Here is a 23,413-nt window from a genome sequence, read left to right on the forward strand (position 1 = left end):
TTAGTCAAAATTGCTTTTCCCACTGTGGAGATTAAGCACCGTAGGATGTTTTCCACTCAGGCCGTAGAATAGCCAAGTGTAGCTGCCGCTGCTGCTGCTGCTGCTGCTGGCGTCTCCTCCCTCTTATCGGCTCCGGCGCTGGAGAAAGGAATGTCTCAGGAAGGCAGAGTGCTCCAAACCCTGGAGGGGAGTAGATTCTGACTGACAGGAGAGGTCCGTCCTCTGGGGAATGTGAACCATGCAGGTGGATGCTGTTCTTGTGCTCCTCTGTGTTTGGCTCGCGGGCGCAGCTGGGAAGATGGCCCAGTCGAGGGGTCACAAGCTGGAGACCTACAAACAGAGCAGGTAATGTCAGAGGAGTCACAAAAGACAGACGCCGGAGTGCATGTTTTTACTGGAGGCTTAAATTCGGCTTGTGATGCAAAATCTTAATTCTCAGTTATGTTCTTATAGTTTATGGGGTTTTTTTTTTAGGTTTACACGATGTTTTCCAGTGTTTCCTGTGTCACCTGCGCTGCTCCCTCCCCCTCTGAAAACAGACTTATTCAGACGGCAGATTGGAGAGCGGTGAGAGAGGGAGACCTAAATCCCCACATCTATTTATGTACTACTGGCGAATGCTGTGTTCTCTTGCCCCACAACTGCTGCAGGGCCAGTTAATGTTTTCCCTGCTGGCAGCAGTTGTAGTCAATGTCATTTCCAGGTGATTATTTAGGCTAATTGCTGCCTTGTTAATGCGTCCATTGGATTAAATGTTTCAGTCGGGACTGAACTAGATCGGGGGAATCGTTAAAGCGTCCTCGGCCCCACATTTTATCGATGGAATTAATGTGACAGAAGTGAATTAAGTAGGAAGGACTGATTTAAATGGCATTCAGTACTCCAAACTACACTGTTGTCTTTCTCGTGACTCGTGTCAAAAAATGCTCATTACTCACGACAATTCAGTTAATTTGGAGCACAGAGCGAGGCATAAAGTCGAGCAGATGTGGGATCAAGTAGGCGTTTGGGAAGCTGAACACGCACTGCCAATATGTCAGAAGTGCAAAGTACACAGTCGGTTAATTTAGCTGATTATTCTCTTGATTCCTCATTTGGTTTGTTAAATGTGTGCAAACAGCGAAGAAATGGTGCCAACTTGCTGTGCCTCGTTCAGTCCAAAAACCCAGAGTCTTCAGTCAGCTGTCATGTGTGTCAAAGAAAAGCAGTGAATGCTCTGATTAGTGGAGGAGATGTTTGCATTTACACCACAAAACCAGCGAAAAAAAGTCTTTGGCTTGGATTAGAATTGCAAATTGGATCATAATTCTAGCGATTGAGTAACATTTTGAGCGCATATTGAAGCATGAAAACACTTCTGTAAATGCAAAATTGACACAATTAATTTGAATGTAAGAGCATGATTATTCCATTTTGTCCAATACTTAAAGTTGGAAGTGACTTTGAACACCTGTAGAGAGCAATATCAGGTTTGTGAGCAGAGAAATAATACATGAGGTCTGCAACCAGGGCCGCTGGATCAATCTGCTGATTACTTCCCTGATCAATTAGTTTATCGTTTGGTTGATAAAGCAGCCCAAAACTTAAAGGGTCACTATGTAGTTTTGGAGAGTGAGTTCAAACTCAGAATAGTAATATCTACAATACAAATGATGTAATAATCCAAACTCAGACATATTGATTTTTTTCCATAACTGAATAAACAAGCTGTTCTCACAGTTTGAAGCTAGAAAGGTGTCCATGTCCATCAAATAGAATTTTATTAAGTTTATTCAGTCATGAAGACAAAGCGAGTTAGTTTATTTAAGCCTGGAAAATTCAGTCAAGGAAGATCTTTTCCCTTCTTATTAAAATTTCTTCCCCTAAAAAACTACAGAGGCATTCAACATATGATCAAAAAAGACAAAGAAAAGCAGTAGATCCTGAGATTCTAGAAGACATAACCGCCAAATGTTTTGCTTTAGAAAATAATGCGTTATTAATCTGCTGCCAGTTTAACAACTTGATTCATCACTTGTTCTTTTCAGCCTTAGTATAAGGTCAGCACCTTAAGATGGAGGCGTGAAATGAAAAAGCCACATTTTCTGTCACAAGTCTCCCATAAATGTCCAGTGTAGATAAAATTCCCTCTTCCAGCATTCACATCTCCAAACACGACTGTCCCCTTGTCAGAATATCAGCGCACCGTTGAACTGTTAGCCCGAGGACCTCAAGTCACAAACTGTCCTTGCATTAATCTCTGGTTAAGATGATAAGATTCTCCCCAAGCAGGCAACGTGCAGCGCTGTACGCTTCGTAGCGCTATCAGCGTTGAGTGATTCGCATCCACTTAAGATATTCAAACAAACCCTGTCAAATCATAATCCCCCTGCCTTTAGATACAGTATCACTTCTCATGCTATAACCGTTGTTATTTATAGATCAGAGGAGATGTCAAGCAATCTGCTCACTATCAAGATCCTCATCCATCCGAGTGAGATAAACCTGTTTGATGTAACGTATCTACTAAAACTTGTCAGAGTGCATGACGAGGCAGAGGCGATCTTACTGAACGGGCAAGGTTAAAGCTGCCTTTTTTTTTTTTTAAATCCAAACAATCCTCTATGAATGAAACTACAGTCACTTGACGTGATCATCTCAGGCCTAAGGTGATTAGAGATGATCGTGAAGTACGTAAGTGAGAGGAGCACAGTCGTAATCATCTGTGGAAAATCTTCAAAAGACAGAAAAGCACAAGTGGCTCAAAGCCGCACTACAATCTCTAAACAACAGTGTCGCCTCGTTATCAAAATCTGTGCTTCACTGTTTTGCTTCTTTTTTTTCTCCACCCCCAAACTAGTTTAAAGTCCTCTCACATCACTCTTCTCTCTGCTGACAGACGCGGTCTGAGAATACAAATCAAATGTAAATCTATCCTTCCCCTTTGAGCAAGAGGGAACATTTCCCTACATGTATGCAGAAGTCGAACTCTTCCTCTCCCTGTTTCTCATCGCTCCACTCCTCCTCTCTTGAGTGTGAAATTGCAAAAGCGGCTGGATGCTGCCGGCGTGGGTTGTGGGAGTTTTTCAATACTTAGATGTTTTTTTTTTCCTTCTCCCCCCCTCGCTGCCTTGAGGAGAAGGAGAACCTCAATGAGGTCTGAAGGATAGTTTTTGAGTGGTCGCTGGATGATTTCCGACATTCTTCTGCTTTTGCATACTGCTGTAAAAGCTAAAACTGTAACTAGCAGCTACTGTACGTGTTTAGACAAAACTTGAGAGCAGAACTTGCTATTTTCTTATTTTGCCATATGTTTTTTTAATATAGCATGGAAATGTGTTATTCCTGTGTGGAAGCAGAATCTTAAATGTGCAGTTACCACAAAACACAGCTCAGAACCACACCAAATGGTCGACTATGCAGCTAAAGCAAGAGGGACGAATTAATCGGTTATTTTCTAGATTCATTATTTTGTCGCCAAAATGTTGGAAATTAGTGAAAAGGGGCCTGTTAAATATTCCAAGTCAAGTCCAGTGTGACACATTCAGATGTCTTATTTAGTCCAAACAACAATCCAAAAACTGAAGGCATACAGTTTACTTTCACGCATGACATGGAAAAGCAGATGGAAGGTACAACCTTTTTTTTTTTTTGCCTATGAAATGGCTGCCACAATAGTTGCAGGTCTCACTTTTATTTTCTTAGTAGGCTAAATCTAAATTTAAAGTGCCTATCAGTATCATATGTATCATATACAGTACTGCAGTAACCTGAACCAGCTAGTGACACATTTAGCACAAACTGATTTGAGACCAGAATCTCACTCGATTTTTTTGTTTTGCCGTTAACATTTAACGCAGAAATGTGAAATCACAATGAAAACAAAATGCTGTATGTGCAGCTGCCACAAAACAGCAAAAAAACGGTTCCCAATTGGTAAACGCAGCTGAAGCAAGAGAGCTAAATCAAGCTAGCTGAAGAGCTAGCCACAGCTAACCTTTACTAAAGCTAAATTAACTTAATCACTCCCCTCCTGATTACTTATTTTAACACAGCAGCTAAATCCACATAAACACGTAAAACTAGCCACCTGCTAACAACTAGCATTGACCCAAAAAGGTCATGTGGATTTAGAAGGAAAACAACTGCTACTGAAATATGGAAATAATGCATTTTTATTTCCAGAGGTCAGTCAGCCTATGTCAGGATTTTTTTTGTAAAGGCTAAGTCTTAAAACACATCACTACATCCTTTCCATCTGTTACAACCAGACAGACTGTAAACTTTCACCCCCCCCCCCCTTTTTTCATTTTTTTTTTTTGGTAGTGGCTTATCTCTCCCCTTTGTATGGCGGCATACTTTCATGTGTACAGAATGACTCAGAGTATGTGCACAAATCTGGCCCATTGACCCTGATGCAGCCCTTGCTGTGCTGCATGCATGCAGGTCGGTGGCTGCAGATCAGAAACAGCGTCGGTCCACGCAGAGCAGAGCAGTGTGCAGACAGGCGGCGGTCTGTAGGCAGGCAGAGAGGGGGGATTGGAAAAGGCATTTCTGCCAAGAGGATTAGGAACCAGCTGCTGGATGGACACAGACGAGTAGCACCCATTGCCCATCAGAACACTGCAGCGATGCATCCAGAGAAACCCTCTTCTCACTGTTATATCTCGCTCTGTTTTTTGGTCTGTGTCTGTTCCGTCCCTTCATCTCTTCCCGCCTCTCTCTCTCTCTCTCTCTCTCTCTCTCTCTCTCTCTCTCTCTCTCTCTCTCTCTCTCTCTTCCTCTGTGGTATTTCCTAAATGCATGTCTGTGGTTGTCACGGGGATTTGGCCCTGTCTGTCACAGCATGCTCTACTCTAATAATCCATTTTAGGGTTTTTAAAATTCTTCTTTTTGTCTCTCTCTCTCCCTCCCTCTCTGTCTCTCTCCCTCTCTATTCTGTCTGTCTGTGCATTGCCTGAAAAGGCTGCTTAAATCAGAGGAAACCCTTTTCTTGAAAAGTGACACACAGAAGAGTTGGCTTTCTCTGAAGTAGTGCAGAAATGCTCTTTTGATTTGTGGATAAAAATGTGTGTGATGTAGCAGGATGTAGCGCATCTTCTTAGCGTGAAGTGAGAGGTGTCGAGACAGAAAGCGCAAAAAAAAAAAATAGTTCCTACTTTGAAACCCGTGTAGATTTAGTCTTTAAAATGACAGCCATTATCTTCAAATTGAAAGCTGCGGCTGACATATTTTCACTATGGGTACAATTTTTTCATTTTTCATCAAATTAAATCTCAGAAAATACTGAACAATGCCTAATTTGATTTCACAGAGCCCATGGTGAGATTGTAATTGCTTGGGTTTTTTTTTTTCGAACGAAACCGCCAAAAACCCAGAGATATCATGTAGCTGCAGCCAGCGAGTGTTTGGCTTTTTTGTTTCAGAAAATGACTTAATTGATTGATCATCATAATTGCTGGGTTTTCTATCAATTGCATAGGTCATTAAGATACAAATCGCTTTAGTCGTTTAGTCAAAATATATTTAGAGCTGCTGTTGCTGTACGTGACAGATGTTCTTATTTATTTATTTATTTATTTATTAATCGCTCTTGTTAACCATCAGGTCACGAAGAGAGACCAGAATGGACGGGGGTGGAGGTCATAAATCCGGAAGGTGAGGGTTTTTTTTTAATTTTTTGAATGTATCAGTTCATTGAAACATCATCACATTAATAAGGATTTTATGCAAATCCATTTTTACACAGAAGAAAAACTGCACATCCTCGAAGTCTCATGTCTTCCTTTCCTTGTTTCACAGCCCGATTTACAAACGGAGTCCAGACATGACAAAATCTCCGATGACAAAATCTGAGCAGCTCCTGAGAATAGACGACCACGATTTCACCATGCGGCCGGCGTTTGGAGGTCAGGAGTGCTCAAATGCACTGTGTTTTGATTATGTTGCTCAGATGTGCCCGGTGCACGATTGCAACTTGGATGCGTTCGACGATGCATCTGTGTCAAGTCGGATAATATCCTTATGCAGCGATCATTGGTTTGGGACAAACAGTCCTATAAGCGTTAAGCTCTTGGAGATCTTAATGACACCGTCCACGCAAGCTGTGCTGGAGTTTCCAATTGCAGCTCAGTAAAGTGTTAATACTCGTCTTTTGCTTTGCTGTACATTGGAGGGATTTGATGTTATCTTTGTGAACTGTAGGATTATGGTGAGAAAAAAGCTTTTGTTTTACAAGAAGATGGTAATGAAATATATACATTCCTAATCCCTTTAGCTGTCTTTATCTTTTTATTTGTCTTTTTTTAAGGCAAAGGAACCAAAAATGCAAGAGCTGTATTCAACTAAAACAAACAGCCACGGGGGCTTTTGGTTCAAGGAGAAAAACACGTGCTGCTCTTTCACTTTTAATCACACGACAATCTGCTGCTGAAAACGCACCAAGTGACCTTCACTGCCTCCTTTCGCTGGGTCCGTTTTTTCCGGCAGCTGGATGTGGAAAAACAGAGCTGGATTCCATCCACAGCTGCATCAACTTACCGTGACCTAATTGTATTCGTGTACTATCGGTGGATGATGATGCAGAGTAGGAAGCCTGAAAAAGGTCAAAACTAGAATCCCAGCCAGGACCGGCACAGTCGTGATGCAAGCAGCTGCGCTGTATTTGTGTGATTCATTGTTTTGTTTTTTTGCTTTTTTGTTCTTAAAAAAAACTTGATCTCCAAAGCAAAAAGGTTCTGTCTCTCGTGCTGACTCTTCTGCCCACTACACATCTGCATTTGTCAACATTTCCATTTTCTCTCAGGTCCTCCAATACCTGTCGGAGTAGATGTTCAGGTTGAAAGTCTGGACACCATCTCCGAGGTGGACATGGTGAGTATGAAGTAGATCTTGATAAGGCTCTGCATGAAATCGTACTCAGACATAAGTTTTTATCATGATCCATCCATTATTTGGCGGGAAACTAATGAAAATGTGGATCTTGCAATGTTGGAGAAAGTGAGAAAAAATTCCAGAATCATTCCCAAAAGTTAATGGAGTCTATTGTGGGCTGAGATCAATCCTCCATCCAAGTTTAGTGGGAAATCTATTCTGTAGTTTTTGTGTAATTCCGCTCACACACCAACCAATAAACAGGTAATCATATACCAACAACAGCATCTTACTGCACAAACACTACTTTTATGTAGCCGATAAACCTCTGTACTGCGCTTTCTCTCCCTCCTGTAGGACTTCACCATGACTCTGTACCTGCGTCACTACTGGAAGGACGAGCGGCTGTCGTTCCCGAGCACCAACAACCAGAGCATGACCTTCGACAGCCGTCTAGTGAAGAAGATCTGGGTTCCTGACATGTTCTTCGTCCACTCCAAGCGCTCCTTCATCCACGACACAACGACTGATAACGTCATGCTGAGGGTTTATCCCGACGGCAACGTCCTCTACAGTCTCAGGTGAACACATTGGCAGGAGCCTGTGTAGCCTTAACTAAGCCACAAAGCACTCATACTAGAAGAAAAACATTGAACATTTAAAGATCCTTTGTTGTAGAACTTGAGATTTCCGTGAGATTTGATCATAAAGCAGGTCTACGTGACCTTTAATATTCTGTGTGCGTGATTTAGTGGCAGTGACTGCCAATGGATCCACCTAAAGGGGTTTATTTTTTTCTGCACAGTAGAAATAATAATAATAACAATAAAAGAAAAGTTTTGTGCAACAGAGATCGACGCACACTGAGAAACAACACGAGGAGACACCACATGAAAAGATGACATAGCGGTCAGTAGAAATGCTCAGGTCAGAGTTGATAATGCATTTCATAACACTTCAGCATCGTCTGATGATTGTAATCAGTGTAGCAGACGATGTGGGAAAGTTCATCAGAACAGGAAACAATTATTTAATCAGGCCTGTCATCTCATCTGCCATTTATGTTTCAATCTCCATCACAAATTTGCCCAACCAAATTAATGAAAACAAGTTTTAGTCCCTTTGTGCTCCAGAAAAGTAATTTTTTATGGTGGTGTGTGGAGAACTGCTCTATATTCTGGTGGTACTGCAGCGGATATTTCTGTTGAATATTGTCTTTTAATATCCTTTGGGCTCCAGGCAGACACCTGACCTCACAGATATCTCTCTTGCACCGTAGATGGGTGCCAACGATGATGTGCACGATTTTAATCACCCTCTGCTTTATGAACACATTCATATTTACAAAGACAGTGAGGGATCAGGCCATTGGATGGGAAATTGTGGGGAAAGAGTGCTTCAGGAAGTCGATGAGCTGGAAAACACAAGTAACAGGAAAAAAATATTTTCCTTTGTTTCGTTTTGGTTGACTAATGAATCAGCATGTACACAAAAATGTGTCGTTGCGATAATTACAGTGTGTGTTTTTGTTCATGTCACTGTTTGCTCACCCCTGCAGGGTCACTGTCACCTCCATGTGCAACATGGACCTCAGCCGCTTCCCTCTGGACACCCAGACCTGTTCGCTGGAGATTGAGAGCTGTGAGTGGATTTAGTAAAAAATATCAACAGCTAATTCAGTTAGACAACATGCTTATTCATCCTTTCATCAGACTTTATGACATTGTTGAGCCACTTTCATATGAATATTCACGGCCTCTGATTAGACTTTTCTTTTACTCAGCAATCAGCTACCTTTGCGGTGCGTTCATGAACAGGTCGGACAAATCACACTGATTCTACCTTTAAATTCTATTGGCTTTGAATTATATTGATATGATGTGAGGTTCAGGTAGCTTTGCACAGAAATGGCCGGTAGAAACGTCATTCAGGGGGACGCTTTTTACTTTTATACTTTGAGTACATTTCAGAGCCTGTACTCTCTTACTTTTACTTGAGGAAAGAAGTCGAATCAGTGCTTATACTTTTCCCAGACTCTATTTTTGTACACATCTTTACTTCTACCTGAGTAGTCCAGGTTGCAATGGTAGTAACCGACCACACTCTTACTCCTCTTTCACCTCCATTTTGGATTCTGTAGGATCTTTACTCTTGCACTCCTCCTCAGGCGTCAGAGGACTTAGTGTAGGATTGAAGTCTTCTTTTGTCACACTTTTTGTTCACATTAACACCCAGCAATCATTCATATGAATTTACTTCTCACGTCTTTCCCCTTCAGATGCGTACACAGACGATGACCTGATGTTGCACTGGAAGAAAGGCAATGAATCCCTGAACACTGACGACAGAATATCCCTGTCCCAGTTCCTCATCCAGAAGTTTCACACCACTGCCAAGCTGGCTTTCTACAGCAGCACAGGTGCTGTAATCCACAACACACATGATTAATATATTCAGGATTCAAGATTCAGTAATGTATTATAATATTATTTGAGATGTTGTGGTCTGAATATGTTGGAGTCTTTAAACTGATTCAGTGGAGGGCTGGCTGGGTGAAGAGAGCTCTTTAAAATTGTAGAACCTTGCCCTTGAATGCAGACGTGGGACTGTAAATTCAGAAATGGTGTGGAGCTCACAGCCAATTATTTTTTGAAGCCATGCGCAGGACTCTGTCACTTTTTTCTCCCTCCTGGGCTGTAGGGTTGCTGCACCACACATTTAATGAGAAGGTGTAGAGTGTAGAGCTGTAACAAAGTTTGAACCCAGCTAATTTTCTCAGGAAGAACAGTCTTCGGTGAGCTCTTTTCTCACCGGTGGTGGAGTTGTTGATGACCTTTTTTATAAAAACAGACTTACAGCCAATTTTGTTCTTGAGTTTGAGGCAGGAAACCGTGTGTGAGTAGCTATTTATATAACCGCACTTTCACTACCATCACTGTGATCTCATATTCCAAAAAGTTTCATTTTTTCTTTTGTGGCCCGCGGGGATTCCTGAGAAAAGGGGCATCATCGTATGGCAAGGTGCCATCAGTTAAAGCTGATCCGAGATTCAAATAACAAGGTGCTTAAATTACTGATGGGTTTCTTAGGGCCTGCTTGAGCATCTTTTATGAATTGACCTAAACCTCTTTAACCCTGCTGTTTAGTCCTTAAATCACCTCAGGACTGCCAAACATACATATTTATGTGTAAATACCCCTTTACTATATCCTAAAGTGACCCTTAATGGTAATGGGCAATAGTCTTTATGTTCTCTATGTCGTCCACAGCATAACATATTTTGGCTTAAGAGAAAATGACATCATTTATTATGAGATATCGACTTCATGGGCTTCATTAGAGTACCATTACATACACACACGGCTTTGTGTGGTGGGATTTTGGAGTCTCAATGTAAACCATATGCCATTTGATTGCCTATTGATTTGATCTGAGGATGTTTACATCATGAATAATTAATAGTTATAAATAATGAACTAGGCTTAAAAACAATAACTGAACCTATGGCTGTCAGGTTGTTTTGTACTATCCACTATAATGCCTGATTATATAATTTTAAGGGTGTTAGGTACATCAACAGATATGATTTTAAGACTAAGATAAATATAAATGAAGCCCCAGTGTTAGTAGCTCACCTCAACTTCTTTATTTTCGTTGATATTCATTGCTAGATTGTTTTTGTCACACCAGTCTACAAGATAAGTCTCATCATTACAGGAAATCAGTCCCACCAGTGTCGTGTCTTTGTCATTCGCACTGAGTCAGTGTGTGAAATACAGTCATCTGCTCATAATGAGTAGAGCAGAAGTGAGAGGACACGTCCCAGAGGTCAACGAGTTTGAAAATCTATTATTAATTCTGACAAACTGTGTAAGAAGTCCAGGGCCCAGAGACACAAACTGATGGAAACCTAGCTGCAGAAGTTTGTTCTAAAGCTGAAACTGAGCTGATTATGCAAATGGGCCAAATGTGAGCATAAAGCATGTAATAACTAGATCACAAAGAATTACAGCTTCAGTGCGTCTCATTTTACTTCATAAGCCTTTTCCCGACGAAAGGATCGACTCCTCTTTTTATGAAATCGATGTCCCTTGAACGTCACACCAAGTAGAGCTGTACTTATATTTAATCCTTACTGCGAAATGAAATGAATCTAACCACTTGTGTGTGCTGCTGGAGAGCCACCGTGGAAGCTGTGCAGCCCTCTCATAACCACGCATCACCTTCTAGCTCAGAAGAGCGACCTGGAGCGAAAAAAGGGATTTTGTGTCCTATCTATTGCTGCCACAATAGCTGCAAACCCCTGCTTTGAGTGTGTGTATGGTGTATCAGCAGCTAACATGTGACGTGTGATGTGTTAGTAACGGTGATATGTTTTCTTCCCAGGCTGGTACAATCGTTTGTACATCCACTTCACCCTGCGGCGCCACATCTTCTTCTTCCTGCTGCAGACCTACTTCCCTGCCACTCTGATGGTCATGCTGTCCTGGGTGTCGTTTTGGATCGACCGCAGGGCCGTCCCTGCCAGGGTACCGCTCGGTAGGACAGAGGCTCATTTTCAGAGCTCAGCCTGAGCAATTTAGCCCTTCTAAAAGATCATTTGGTTGGAGAAATGAAGGAGTATTCAACAAAAAAAGGGTGGGGGAAATAAATAACATCATGTAGGATATGGAGGACTGAAACTGCCAAAATAAAAAATTGATAAAATAATTTGAAAAAATAAGTCTGTAAATATATTGAAATGCTTTATTTAACTTTGTATTCATTCAATTATTTATTTACTTTCCATTTAATTTTCAATTTTACTTAATAATGTATCCACTTTTAAATGTATTTATATACTCATTTGTTTCTGTATTGATTTTTCCATTCTTCTGCATTTGTCCACCTATTTATTTCTACAAACTTAATCACAAACTAAATTAATGTATTTTCCTTTTACAGTTATTTATCCATGTCAGCTTTATTATACCATTGAGGGGGCTGCCAATCAAAGTGTGTCACTGAGTCAACTGTTCACCCATTGGTTGACCGTCAATCACACCTGTATCCGGCAAAATTGTGGGAAACATTCGTTTTCTTGGCAGGAGTTTCATGAGAAAAAATGGATGCCGGTCGTTACAGTAAATGTGACACTACAGCTAGAAGCCGGTTAGCTTCACACATCTTTTTCCTGTGGGAACTGGTGGCAGAGATAGTGAGCAGGGCGTCACAGTGAAAAAAGTATTAGTGTCTCATGTTCCTTTTCTGTGCTTTATGGCATTCCGTGTTAGCTTCCCAACCCAAGCTCTGACGTAACTAATGTGTTTGTGTGTTTTTACTCCAGGCATCACCACAGTGTTGACCATGTCCACCATCATCACTGGGGTCAATGCCTCCATGCCTCGGGTCTCCTACATCAAGGCAGTGGATATTTACCTCTGGGTCAGTTTTGTCTTTGTCTTCCTGTCGGTGATAGAGTACGCGGCGGTCAACTACCTCTCCACCGTCCAAGAGAGGAAAGAGAGGAAACTAAGGGAGAGAGTAAGTGTTTTTTTTTCATCTGATCTTCCTCTGGAGCGATTCCGTGTTTATCTTTTAAAATGATCTACGAACCAGTGTCTGATTTTCTGCCCCTAAAGACATCAGGTTCTTAGAAAGGTAACTCTTCAGAGCAACATTGCAGGAGTTCTTTAGCCAGTCTAGGGACAAAGTGTTGCGATAATGAGAGTGTCTTAGCAAAAACTACAGCTACACAACATTTAGTTGGATTCTGGCCCATAAAAAGTAAACACAGCATCATTCTCATTGAGTGTTTCTTCTTCATACAGTGAGTAAATAATGCATGTGTGACTGGCTCATTCCTTGTTTTTTTTGTTTTGCAAGTAAACCTAAAGAGGCAAATGTTGCTGTGATGTTTTCGCATGAATTATTAATGGAAATAGTTGGGCTGTGCAACAAATCTGTTTCTTGTGAGTTGCTGCTTTTCCCTCAACACAAACTGTATATACTGCAGCTGTGCAGATGACATCATAACTTTTACATGTATAATAGTTTAACCCTTTAAAATCGAATCCACAACATACTGTATCTGCTGTGCAGACTTCTTAGATAAATAGTGTGCAGATCCAGCAAGTGCAGGAACAGTGCTAGGCAAAAAACAGCAGATGTTCTATTCCTTTTTTGAATAATTTAATTTCTGCTAGTAACCCTGGACCCTATTTCCCATGTTTTTTTTTGTCTAAATGACTAATCAGAACAACAGTTTTTGAAATTGGTCTACTATTGAGAGCCATTGTTGAAGCTGGCAGCCACGAAAAAGGCTGCAGAGAAATCCCTGCAGGAATTGTCTGACAGGCATTCTAAGTGTTATTGTAATTGTCTGACAACATAATGGAAAGGATCCATACAGAGACAGACCTTTCTTTTAAAGGGTAAAGTCATTTTAAACAGCTGCTATATCGCTCATGTGAAATCAACCAGGCCCCATTCACAGAAATAGTCATTTTAGCGTCGTAAGGCGCTCTCTCCACTGTTCCAACAATCACAAGTCTTGCTTTGTTTTTGCTTTACGACGTTAGATGTGAAAATATCAGGGGAGAGAGGAGCGAGACAGGGCGGAGACATCAGAGAAGCAGCAGGGAAAAAACAGTGTCTGGAGCCAGAACATTTTCACATCAAATGCAGTGAATAAAAAGTTTTGTTTGATCGAAACAAAGTTAGTGATTGTTTAAGCAGTGGAACAACAAACCAAGATGGTTCTGTTGTTATTTATTGATTTTTACGATCGTGGTTTGAATGAAGTGTGATTACATTGTTAAATTACTGTTTCAGTAAACGGAGTCTGGTGGCCTTGGCGAGCGGCTGTTTCTAGGATCTCATTCTTTATCAAAAAAAGCCTATCTCTGTTGGGACCCCTTGACTTAATGTTGTCAGACACCCTGAGAATAACAAGTGCCTTTCAGTGGCAAAAACAAGAACTTTCCGTGGATTTAATTCCCGATGCTTTGATGCTGCACAATTACCCACAGGGATTACATCGCAGCCTGTTTGATGGCTGCAGCGGGACCAGTTTAAAAAAAAAAAAAAAACTAAACTAAAATTCACTAAAATAAAAGCTGGGAAAAGGAGGTAATAAGAAGTATTTTCTCATTAAGAGCAAGAAAGAAGACACGTGTCTAGTGCTTTCAAAGTCAAAACAGGACATGGCTGACCTGATTTTACATTTAAGTATTTTACACATTTAAATATGACTAAACCGGTAGAAACATGAATTAATAATTTATACGCATTTCCAATAAACACATAAATATTTTCTAAATTGGCTCTCTTTATGCTCTCGGGGCTTTGGAAAAATGATTTCTGGGACTACAGCTTGTGTACTATATTGCTATTCTTCATCTGCCAAATGCTGCGGCATATGGAGCCAAATTGCCCACGAACCCCGAGGAACATTTCCAGCACAAACATCCGTCTATTAATGTTTCATGCCAAAGCCATTAATGCCCTCAGTGTGCAAAAAGAATAAACATTAACAAAAAATAAATAAATTAATGTATTTATGTTTTAGTTTGTTGGATGACTTTGCAGAACGCGGCGTTTACTATAAGCAGAGTTCAAAGGGACTTTTTGTCTCCTTTCCAGCTGCCGTGTACATGCGGCATTGGCAACCCTGACGAGATGATGATCGACCCCCAGATCACTGGCTACGGGTCTATGGACATAAACACCACAGGAAATTATGGGATGCCAGAGAACGGCGGCCGCCAGGAGCGAATGCTGGCTCAGGTGGCGCTGAATGACCCGCAGATCACAGGCCAGGTGAAGCCATCCAGAGGCTACGTGAACATTTGGATAGACACCCACGCCATAGACAAGTACTCGCGGGTTCTGTTTCCTGGAGCGTACATCCTCTTTAACATCATCTACTGGTCCATCTACTCATAACCCGGGATGCAGAAGTAGATCCTCGTTGAGAGTCGCAACTCGTTTGTTCAAGAGCAGGAACATAACATCACATTTGATGCTTTTCAGACAGAGAAACTGCTCATAAGATGCATGGGGACCATTGACAGATTGGGGACCATTGCCTTCTTGACCCAGCCACTTAAAACTTAAGAGTTTAAAAACGACAAACAGGACAGTCGTCGCTGGCTCCGTCACTCCATCAGATCTATGTGGTTTCATTTTGTAACTGTTGTGCTAGTGATGGAAAGACGTTCGGGTATTTCTGTTGTCTGAGGAGGAACTGCACAGAGAAGAGATGCACAAACGTGGATCTGTGCAATTGTGCAGTTGAACTCAGCTACGTTTCAGTTCTTGATGCAGTGATATTGTGAACTCATGAAATGGATTTCTGACAATGCCAGCGTACGGACAGATTTCTTCTCTCAGCACATGAACTATACTTGACAATCAGTGATTAACTAAAAAAAAAAAACTTCTAAGGAATAGTTCACTCCTTTTCTTCCAGGTGGATAGTTAGATGAGAAAACTGACACCATTTTGATATCTGTCTGTTTCATATAAAGTTGTCTTCTAGCCAAAGGGCAATTAGCTTAGCACAAGAGGGAAACAGCTAGCTTACAGACTTCTGAGTTCAAATGAAACACCCCAATATTCCTGGTTTGTAGGCTTCACTTTTTGTGTGGACTAAACAAAATAGATACAACATGCCAACTGGGGAGCTTTAGAGCAGCTGGTACATTGACTCCTGAGTCTTTTTCCCCGTTTTACCATCTTTGTGTTAAGCTAAGCTAACTGCATCCCGGCTGTGGCTGCATATTTCCTGTTCAGTCATGTCAGAGTGGTATCAGTCTTCTTATCTGACTCTTGGTGAGAAAAGTCATTGTCACAGATCTATGTGTGGAACTGTTCCTTTAAAAACCTGATAATCAGATTATGCGTATTCTTTTTTCTTTTGCAGCACGTTATTATGATTCAGTATTTTCTTGTGATCTTTGTATCAATGCCATTATTTTGGCTGTTAAGCTACTTCCTGCATTACATTTGTGTGATTTGACAAAGTTTAAACAATGCCATCTATTAAAATCACAAATGTAAAAAAGTATATGTTTAGTAAATCCCAGACACTGATTATGGTACTGACTTTTTTTTAAATTTAAATAAACGTCCTTATTTCTTCTTTTTTTAATACAACTGAAGCTCATCCCTTCTGTTTGGTGTTGTAAGGCTTTATGAGGTTCACTGTAACCTGTTAGTTGCTAGTTTTATTGTCTTTTTCAGCTTGAAACAACTCTACTCTGCTCGGCAGAAGGTGACCAACCACACAGATATTAAGTTAAACTCTGGAAAAAATGTTATATATGGCAAAATGTTTAATAAATGTTTTGTTTTTCTGAGAATGTGAAAATGATTTAAGAAGAGCTACAGAGCTAAACGACATGTAATACACTTGGAAATGGAATGAGATGCATGGCTGATTATTTCTTTTTTTTCCCTGAATATTGCTTCTGCAGATGACAATTAAAATCTGCGACAAACCACAAACAGACACTTCATGTCAGCTGAAGAATTTGGCCACATTTTTCCGGTATGACCCCCAAAGTCCCAAATTATCTATCCTCCTTCTCGCTCACTTATACAGTTTATTTAAAACAGTGCTGGAGGATGAGCTTTCACAGTGATTAGACATTGGATTGCTACCAGCTGCTTGGCCTCTCTTCTATCTCTGGCACAGGTCTGATTGCTGATGTTTTCCCATACCAAATCATAAAAAACTGCATATTCTGTAAAACCATTAACTGCTCACATGTGATGTAAAAGGGAGATGTGTATTACATTAAGCCTATTTTTAACCATTGCTCTGCTTCCTTAAATCAAAAGTGTGGATTATGTGGAAGACTGTACTGTTTTCTGTCTTTGGTTTTTATGCAAATAACGGGCGCGGTGACAATTCAGACTTTGTGCACGATCACCTTTCAAAAACATGAACAAAGGCTTCACTGTGGCAGGAAGACATGAAAGGGATAAAGCATCAAAAAGATGTCAGGGACATGAATTTTCTACCACATCTGTGACCTCCTGGGGGAAGGCAAGGTCTTTAATCGACCAGTGTGCGCTAGTGAAAGCATGCCCAGAAATGAAAACGAGTGAAGAGAGAAATAGAAATTCAAAGCAATGCCACCTCCTGATCAGGTCATGACCGAAAATTTGGTCAAGACTAGAAATAACATTATTTCTAGTTTTATTTCTTAAAACTGTCAGCATAATTATTTAGTTTCAACGTTACGGACAGGGAGGACATTAACTCGCAAGTAGAGAAATCTCAAAGAAAACATTCAGTTTTAGGCTTATTGTGATTGGGCCTTTTGATAGAAAGATTTAAGGGCAGATGAATGGGTGAGACTGGACACCACAAACAGTGAATACCTCCATCATCATCAGTTAAAAAGTGTAAAAACAAAATTACTAGTCACACTAGTAACTCAGAGTGTCAGCACAGTGGTGCTTTAAGCTAAATGTAAGCACTTGCCCATTATGCATGGACTGAAGGTGGATGTAAATGTGGTTAGTTTTGCAGGTACTTGGTTATAAACCAAAGTACTGGACTGATAAAATTATGGACCTGTTGATGTAATTTCTGCCACTAGACATAAGTAGTGTGGGATCATGTGTCTTCATTGTCTGGTTATTCTGGAAGTTATAACGACAGGCAACCAAATAAAATGTACTTAAAATAAAAATAATAAAAATAACTTGTTTCTCTGGGTTAGGTTTCCTGATTACATACTGTGCTTTATCATCTATTTTACTGTACACGGGGCCACAATTTACACATTGAACATCATGCTGTATTGAAGAAGACTTAAAACTAGTACTTGAGACCAAAAACCCATTTGGAAACTGTTTATTGAGGTAATAAATCAAGTAAGAAGTGCAATTATTTTCTCATAAGCTTACATACCACTGGATTTCTTTTTGAAACCAGTGGAGTCGCGCCCTACTGGCCATTAGAAAGTGTCACTGTAAAGATGTTTTCAACCAGATGATTAATTGGCCATTGAAACACTAGCATTTCCAACTCTTATTAATGACGTCATTGTTTTCATGGAGCAAGTAATTTCTCCAGCTTCAGTTTGGCGAGCCTGAAGTCCTCCCTCACTTGCTGTAGCAGAGCAGGGCAGCACACTACATCCACAGCTGTCATAGCCAGGGCTTTGGCTGTCCTCAGGGTGAACAACTGGGCCTTCTCAGCTCCTGGAAGAGGAAAAAAAAAGGCAGTGAGTAAATAGAAAACCAAACAGACAGACTAAGTGACCTGGAAAGAGGTGAGGGCTGAAAACGTTTGATGATCATCTGATGCAACTCAGTTTCATTAGAGCGAACATCTGTTCTCAATAGAAGCATGCTGCCGTACCTGCTGCTTCGGTGTATTCCTCGGTGTGGTTAAGCGCGTCTGTGCCGATGTAGAAGAAAGGATGGATACCTGGCACTTCGTATGATACGTTGCCAAAGTCTGTAGAACCTGCCAGATAATTATGAAAATCACTGCGATGATTATTCTTTGTTGGCTCGGTGAACAACAAAAAAAACAATCTGCAGGAGAAGAAAAAAACCCATCACATTTTTGTGTTTCTTTTTTGTACAGTGTCTGTTTCTATGAAATGTTGATTCTCCCCTACCAGAGAAGTTGGCTGGCTGCTCTGGGAACTGAATCCCCAAAGCTTTTCCATTGTTTTCGTACAGGTTTGCCAGTGCAGTGTTGGGCAGAATGTCGTAGTAGTCATGGGTCGGGTAGCTTATCTCCACCTAAAGGAAACACAAGTGTACCCACAATCGTAAAATGTAAGCATGAAGTATGTCGTTTTGGCCTGAACGGCTTCTCATAGAAAAGAGTGCTTTCACAAAGTAAATGGAGTTCCGTGCATGCTCCCTAAATTGAGTAAAACCTGCCTGAAGCAAGTGCAGACGTAGGAGAGAAGCAGCCTGAAGACAACAAACTGACTTATGCAACAAAAGTACGTCGCTCAGAGCAGGAATATGTTATAAAGGCCAGTGTTACATAACAGCGGAGTCAACTTCAACATTAGGGATATAATGTGTGTCCCGCCTGAGGGAGAACAAATGGAAGACAACGTTTTTTTAGGTAAGCTCACTTGGCAGCCTGTGGCAACAGCAGCAGCCCTGAAGCAAGCCTCAGCCTTGGCCTTCAGGTTGCAAAGATCCCGAATCTGCGGCGTGCGCATATAAAACTCTAGCTCGGTGTAGGCAGGGATAATGTTGGGCTTCACCCCTCCATGTTTGATGATGCCTGTAGAAGAGAACAAGAACACAAAGGAGGCTGAGAGGGCGTGCGTCCGTAATGCTGTACAATTACACAATTTGTGTGGGTTTACGTGCCAAGGATGTGTTTTATTTCAGATTTCCAACAGAGAGATAAACATAGTTTTGAAAAGGGTCGTAGCCAGGATCCTAAAAGTACTGAGGTCATGATGTTTGATTAGATGCTATAGGTGAAAATTAGGGTGGCTGTGGGACATTGAGGACACTGAGCTACGGGCCTGAATCTATCGTGTGTTTGATCCGAAGGAAGGCCTGACAGTGATGAAATTCCACCAGTACATTCCTTTCTCAACAAGCCATGATCTTATCTTGCATTCGGTTTGACTGGATGAAGCACAAATACATGTTGTCTTTTTTAGTCATTTAGTCATTTTTCAGGCCATTTGTACTTGTTGTTTACACGATAGGTTAACATTTTGAATTTTCCCTTTGTCATAGGCTAGTTTCAACAATTAAACACAACACTTTCATTTAACATTTCTGGACATGCAGATATTAAATCTTTTGAAAACCCCAGAAAAAGTACCAAGGACAAGACCTCAGCAGTTCAGAATGAACTGTGATCGCAGTTCCTGGCTCACCATGAAGCCTCCACTCTGGTTTGAGCTGCTGTCTGAGAGCAGAGAGGTTGTTATAAGCCAGCACAGCAGCATCCAGCGCATTCACTCCCTCCCACGGGTATGCAGAAGCATGAGAGGCCTTCCCATGGTACTTCACACTCACCCTACGAAGCATCAACACAGCAGGTTAAGAGATAAATGTAATAAGTGGAGCTTAAAGTTGTGAATCCACATCTGAAAACTGCAGAAACTTACTCAGTGAGCGCGACACAGGGCAGGAAGGACACGTCCTGCTGAGCCGGATGAGCCATGAAGACGAGGTCGACGTCTGAGAAGGCTCCGGCATTGATCAGGTCGATCTTTCCTCCGATGTCCTCCTCTGCAGGAGTTCCCAGAACGGTTATCTGTTTAATACAGACATTTTATCTCATCATTGTGAACTTTTCACTATTATTTATTGACTTCTTACCTGTGACTAACCATGCAAGTGTTCATCTGATTTATTTTATGGCAGAAATTAGCTTCCATAACTTGAGTTTCCGGCCAAACTTTGAGAAATATAGTATGTGTGACACACTCCTTTTCTTTTAATCAATTTAGAAAAGCAATCTGGTAGGACAACAAAAAAGATACATTAATATATATTATCTGCATTTCTTTTTAACACAGTTTCATCAGCACAGTTTGTTATCGGGTCATCTGTTTAATTAAACATTCATGTAGCCTGTGGTAGTGATGGTGGTTAAAAAATAGCCTAGATTTGTGCACAAACTATCCATTTCTATTATTAATAGGCCATGAAATAAAAATTGCAGGAACAGCTTTTGAGCATTTGTTGAGTCAGCCTCAGAGGAGCTGACTGAAGCGTTTGTGGGGATTTTATTAAATCATCAGAACAGTGTGAGTGTAACTTGAGTCCCCTTTTACCTTCACTGGGACAGGGAGCTCAGTGTGGATCTGTAAAGCGGCTTTCAGCCCCACGGCGGCGGCAGCTCCCGCTTCCGCTATCAGGTTGTGCCCGCACCCGTGCCCGATACCCGGCAGCGCGTCGTACTCGCACAGGAAGCCCACGTTCAGAGCTGGCTCCCCCTCCCCACCGCCGCCGCCGACCGGACCCCAGCTGGCCCTGAATGCGGTCGGTAGCTTGTAGTGACCGTCCACCGTCCATGTCTGGTCCTGGGAGAAGAAGCGGACCAGCCTGTCGTGCGCATGCGTCTCGTCGCCGGCGAGTTCGGGTCGTGTCCAGATGTCCCGGCTGAGACTGTGCAGCTCGTCTTTGTGCGCGTCGACGCACAGCTGGAGCGCGTCTTTCATCTGCTGTCGCTTGTCCATGTGTATTTGGGGTGTGCGAAGATCTCCTAACAATGTGATTTTTTTTTTCTTTTTTCTTTTTTTTTTCTTTTTGCTTTATTGAACAGGATCATTATAAACAACAACGTGCTTGATATAATTCAAGAACACAACAGAAAATATAAATAAAACAACCAAAACCAAACGATTTAACTATTAAAGCTAGGCAAATAGTAAAATATTTAAAATATACATATGTATATAATGGAAAAATGTATAAATAAGTCATAGAGCAGATACGTAGATGGTCTTCAATATGAATTACAGGTTAATACATTCAGGGTCTTTTCATTTGTAGAACTGTCCACATTTTAGCAGTTATTTTGCAGATTTTAAGTTTATACATTTGAGGGATTTATGATACAGTCTGAATTCATTATTTAAAAAAAAAAAAAAAAGCATTAAACATGGGTGTGGTTTCTGAAATCACGTGCTCTGCTGAACTGATGTGGATGTAAATCATTAGTCAATGTCTTCAATCATTTTGCAGCAACTCCGGTCCTGCCAAGGGAAGTTAAACAGAAACGAGTTAAAATGGCATGAACAGTACGTTAAAGGTGCCTTATGTAAGAATTGGCCACCTGTCGAATTCATACTCGAAACAAACAGCATGTCATCAGGACAACCGCTAACTGCAGCCGTTAGCTAGTTAGCTCGGTTAGCATTTCATCTAGCAGCAAACAAGGACACCTAAAACCAGCACAGGAGCTTTGGACTGTGACAGGCTGGGGCTATAACCTCAGTAGATATCTCTGCAACACAGGCATCATAACTTCCAAAATGTTATTTCTTCCCGGCCTGTTGATGATTTTAGTTCATTCTGAATTCTCACTGCACCTCTAAGGAGAAAGCAGTAGGAGGTTTCCCTGGAAATGTAGCAGAACATTTCAATAGAACTTGACACGTAATTACCATGACATTTTTGGACCTGTGAAATAAAGCGTGGCCAAACACTGCTTTCCTCCTCTTTAATGCAGTATGGTGAAAATTTGAAATGGGTGGAAAGTATGTTAAGCTCCTAAATGAGCCTCTATGAAGCCGGGTCGCCATCTGCTGGCCAGAATCAGTTTCTCGCTTTCTGTTCGGAGGCCTTCAACCACAAGGCCTCCATAAAGGTAAAGCTTCATAATCCGAGACAAACTCATCCATAATTTTGCATGTTCTGTCAAAATGATGCTCCTCCATTTGATGTGCTGCAGCGAATGACAGTAAATGGAGGCTGGGACTGGAATCCTTTACCCATCAGTGTGTTAGCACACTAGAGGGACCCAGAGTGACACACTTTGCACACAGCTCCGCATCCGTTAAATCTGCAGTGGGAAAGAAATCAGTATTCTGCCGCGTTTCATTTTTCATCTCAAGCAATTCAGCAAGCAGACGACGAATTGGCCTTTAAGGAAGAAAACCTTGACTATTATCTAGGGGATATTTTATTTATTTATTTTCTGTGCATGGCCTGTAGCTACTCAGATGACTGTACACAGGCAGCAAGCAAACAAAGCTTTCCCTTGAACCGGGATCTGGCCCCGTAAAAACAAGGTCAATTAGCGCCGAATGAATAACTCCACAGCTGTCACACACCCAGCGAATGTGTGTCTCTGTGTGTGTGAGAGAGAGAGCAGGTGTACATGTATGTGTTTTCTGCTTGTATTTGAGCTGTAGGTTAATTGGGGGCGGTTGTCAGTCACAGGAGGAGACATGTTGAACAGCGCTCGGCAAGCTGACACCAAGACTGCCTCCTGACATGGCCTGTCTGTCAGCTCACTCTACGCCCCGCCGATGACGCTGACACTCTCCATTGTGCATCAATTAAGTGACATCGAAAGGGAGGCAGCCATGTGTCAAGTCATTGTCTTATTCAGGGATTTGCCCCCGAGAGCATGTGTTTAAGTTCACATGATTACACATGTGTTTTGGCCTCGTGCGGCGCTTCCACAAACGAGGAACTTGGGGAGATTTGTGTGCGTGTGTGTGTTAATGTTCGAACAGTACATCAGTAAAACCCACACCAGCTTAGAGGGAGGACCAAAAAACAATTGCACTCTGACAAAAGTCAAGGCGATTGCACCAACTGAGTGGACAAAGAGAACCCTCCGTCCGCCCCCATGACACACGAGTTAACTAGCGCTCAATATTTCAAGCCGCATAGACGTTTTAGGTTGAGCCACTAGGCATCACATCAAGCCCGAGTGATGCATGACTTATGATATATGCAAGCAGGCGTCACAACAGCAGGACGCCCCAAAGGAAGGCTAGCTTGACAGCTCCGATGAATTGATGTGCTCTTGATGACAGCATGTCTCTGCAACGGGAGATGTAACAAACGACAGACTTTGCTTGGGTGGTTGTTTGTGTGGTCACAGTCA

At 41.5% G+C, this 23,413-nt stretch overlaps 2 protein-coding genes across 4 annotated transcripts in view; one reads left to right on the plus strand and one right to left on the minus strand.

The window, feature by feature from the left end:
• The window catches only part of LOC115566244 (gamma-aminobutyric acid receptor subunit rho-1), a 28,758-nt gene extending 11,196 nt beyond the window's left edge, over positions 1-17,562 (plus strand). For 2 of the 3 annotated variants that reach the window (XM_030392028.1, XM_030392029.1), the window contains exons 2-10: positions 5,587-5,637; positions 5,782-5,888; positions 6,785-6,852; positions 7,210-7,433; positions 8,411-8,493; positions 9,131-9,271; positions 11,239-11,391; positions 12,179-12,375; positions 14,476-14,778. In XM_030392028.1, the coding sequence (XP_030247888.1) occupies positions 5,606-5,637; positions 5,782-5,888; positions 6,785-6,852; positions 7,210-7,433; positions 8,411-8,493; positions 9,131-9,271; positions 11,239-11,391; positions 12,179-12,375; positions 14,476-14,778 (1,308 nt within the window). In that variant the 5' untranslated portion in view covers positions 5,587-5,605. Of the gene's footprint in view, positions 1-239; positions 346-5,586; positions 5,638-5,781; positions 5,889-6,784; positions 6,853-7,209; positions 7,434-8,410; positions 8,494-9,130; positions 9,272-11,238; positions 11,392-12,178; positions 12,376-14,475 lie in introns of those variants that run through there. The other variant, XM_030392026.1, reaches the window with a different exon arrangement.
• Positions 17,563-17,685: 123 nt separating this feature from the next.
• LOC115566245 (peptidase M20 domain-containing protein 2) lies at positions 17,686-21,083 on the minus strand. Its single transcript, XM_030392030.1, has 7 exons — positions 20,625-21,083; positions 19,953-20,101; positions 19,719-19,861; positions 18,951-19,105; positions 18,477-18,603; positions 18,212-18,319; positions 17,686-18,051 (listed from the first exon to the last, which is right to left on the minus strand). The coding sequence occupies exons 1-7, from the start codon at positions 21,027-21,029 to the stop codon at positions 17,900-17,902; spliced, it is 1,239 nt and encodes a 412-aa protein (XP_030247890.1). The 5' UTR covers positions 21,030-21,083; the 3' UTR covers positions 17,686-17,899.
• Positions 21,084-23,413: the final 2,330 nt, after the last annotated feature.

The sequence above is a fragment of the Sparus aurata genome, chromosome 16, assembly GCF_900880675.1.
Source record: "Sparus aurata chromosome 16, fSpaAur1.1, whole genome shotgun sequence".
Lineage (NCBI taxonomy): Eukaryota > Metazoa > Chordata > Actinopteri > Spariformes > Sparidae > Sparus > Sparus aurata.

Excerpts from the sequence above, each read along its gene's own strand:
- LOC115566245 (XM_030392030.1), bottom strand. The coding sequence starts at position 21,029 with ATGGACAAGCGACAGCAGATGAAAGACGCGCTCCAGCTGTGCGTCGAC. Across the intron at positions 19,862-19,952 it reads CCCTGTGTCGCGCTCACTGA|GGTGAGTGTGAAGTACCATG; the intron begins GTAAGTTTCTGC and ends GATGCTTCGTAG. Across the intron at positions 18,604-18,950 it reads CTGTTGCCACAGGCTGCCAA|GTGGAGATAAGCTACCCGAC; the intron begins GTGAGCTTACCT and ends TGTTTCCTTTAG.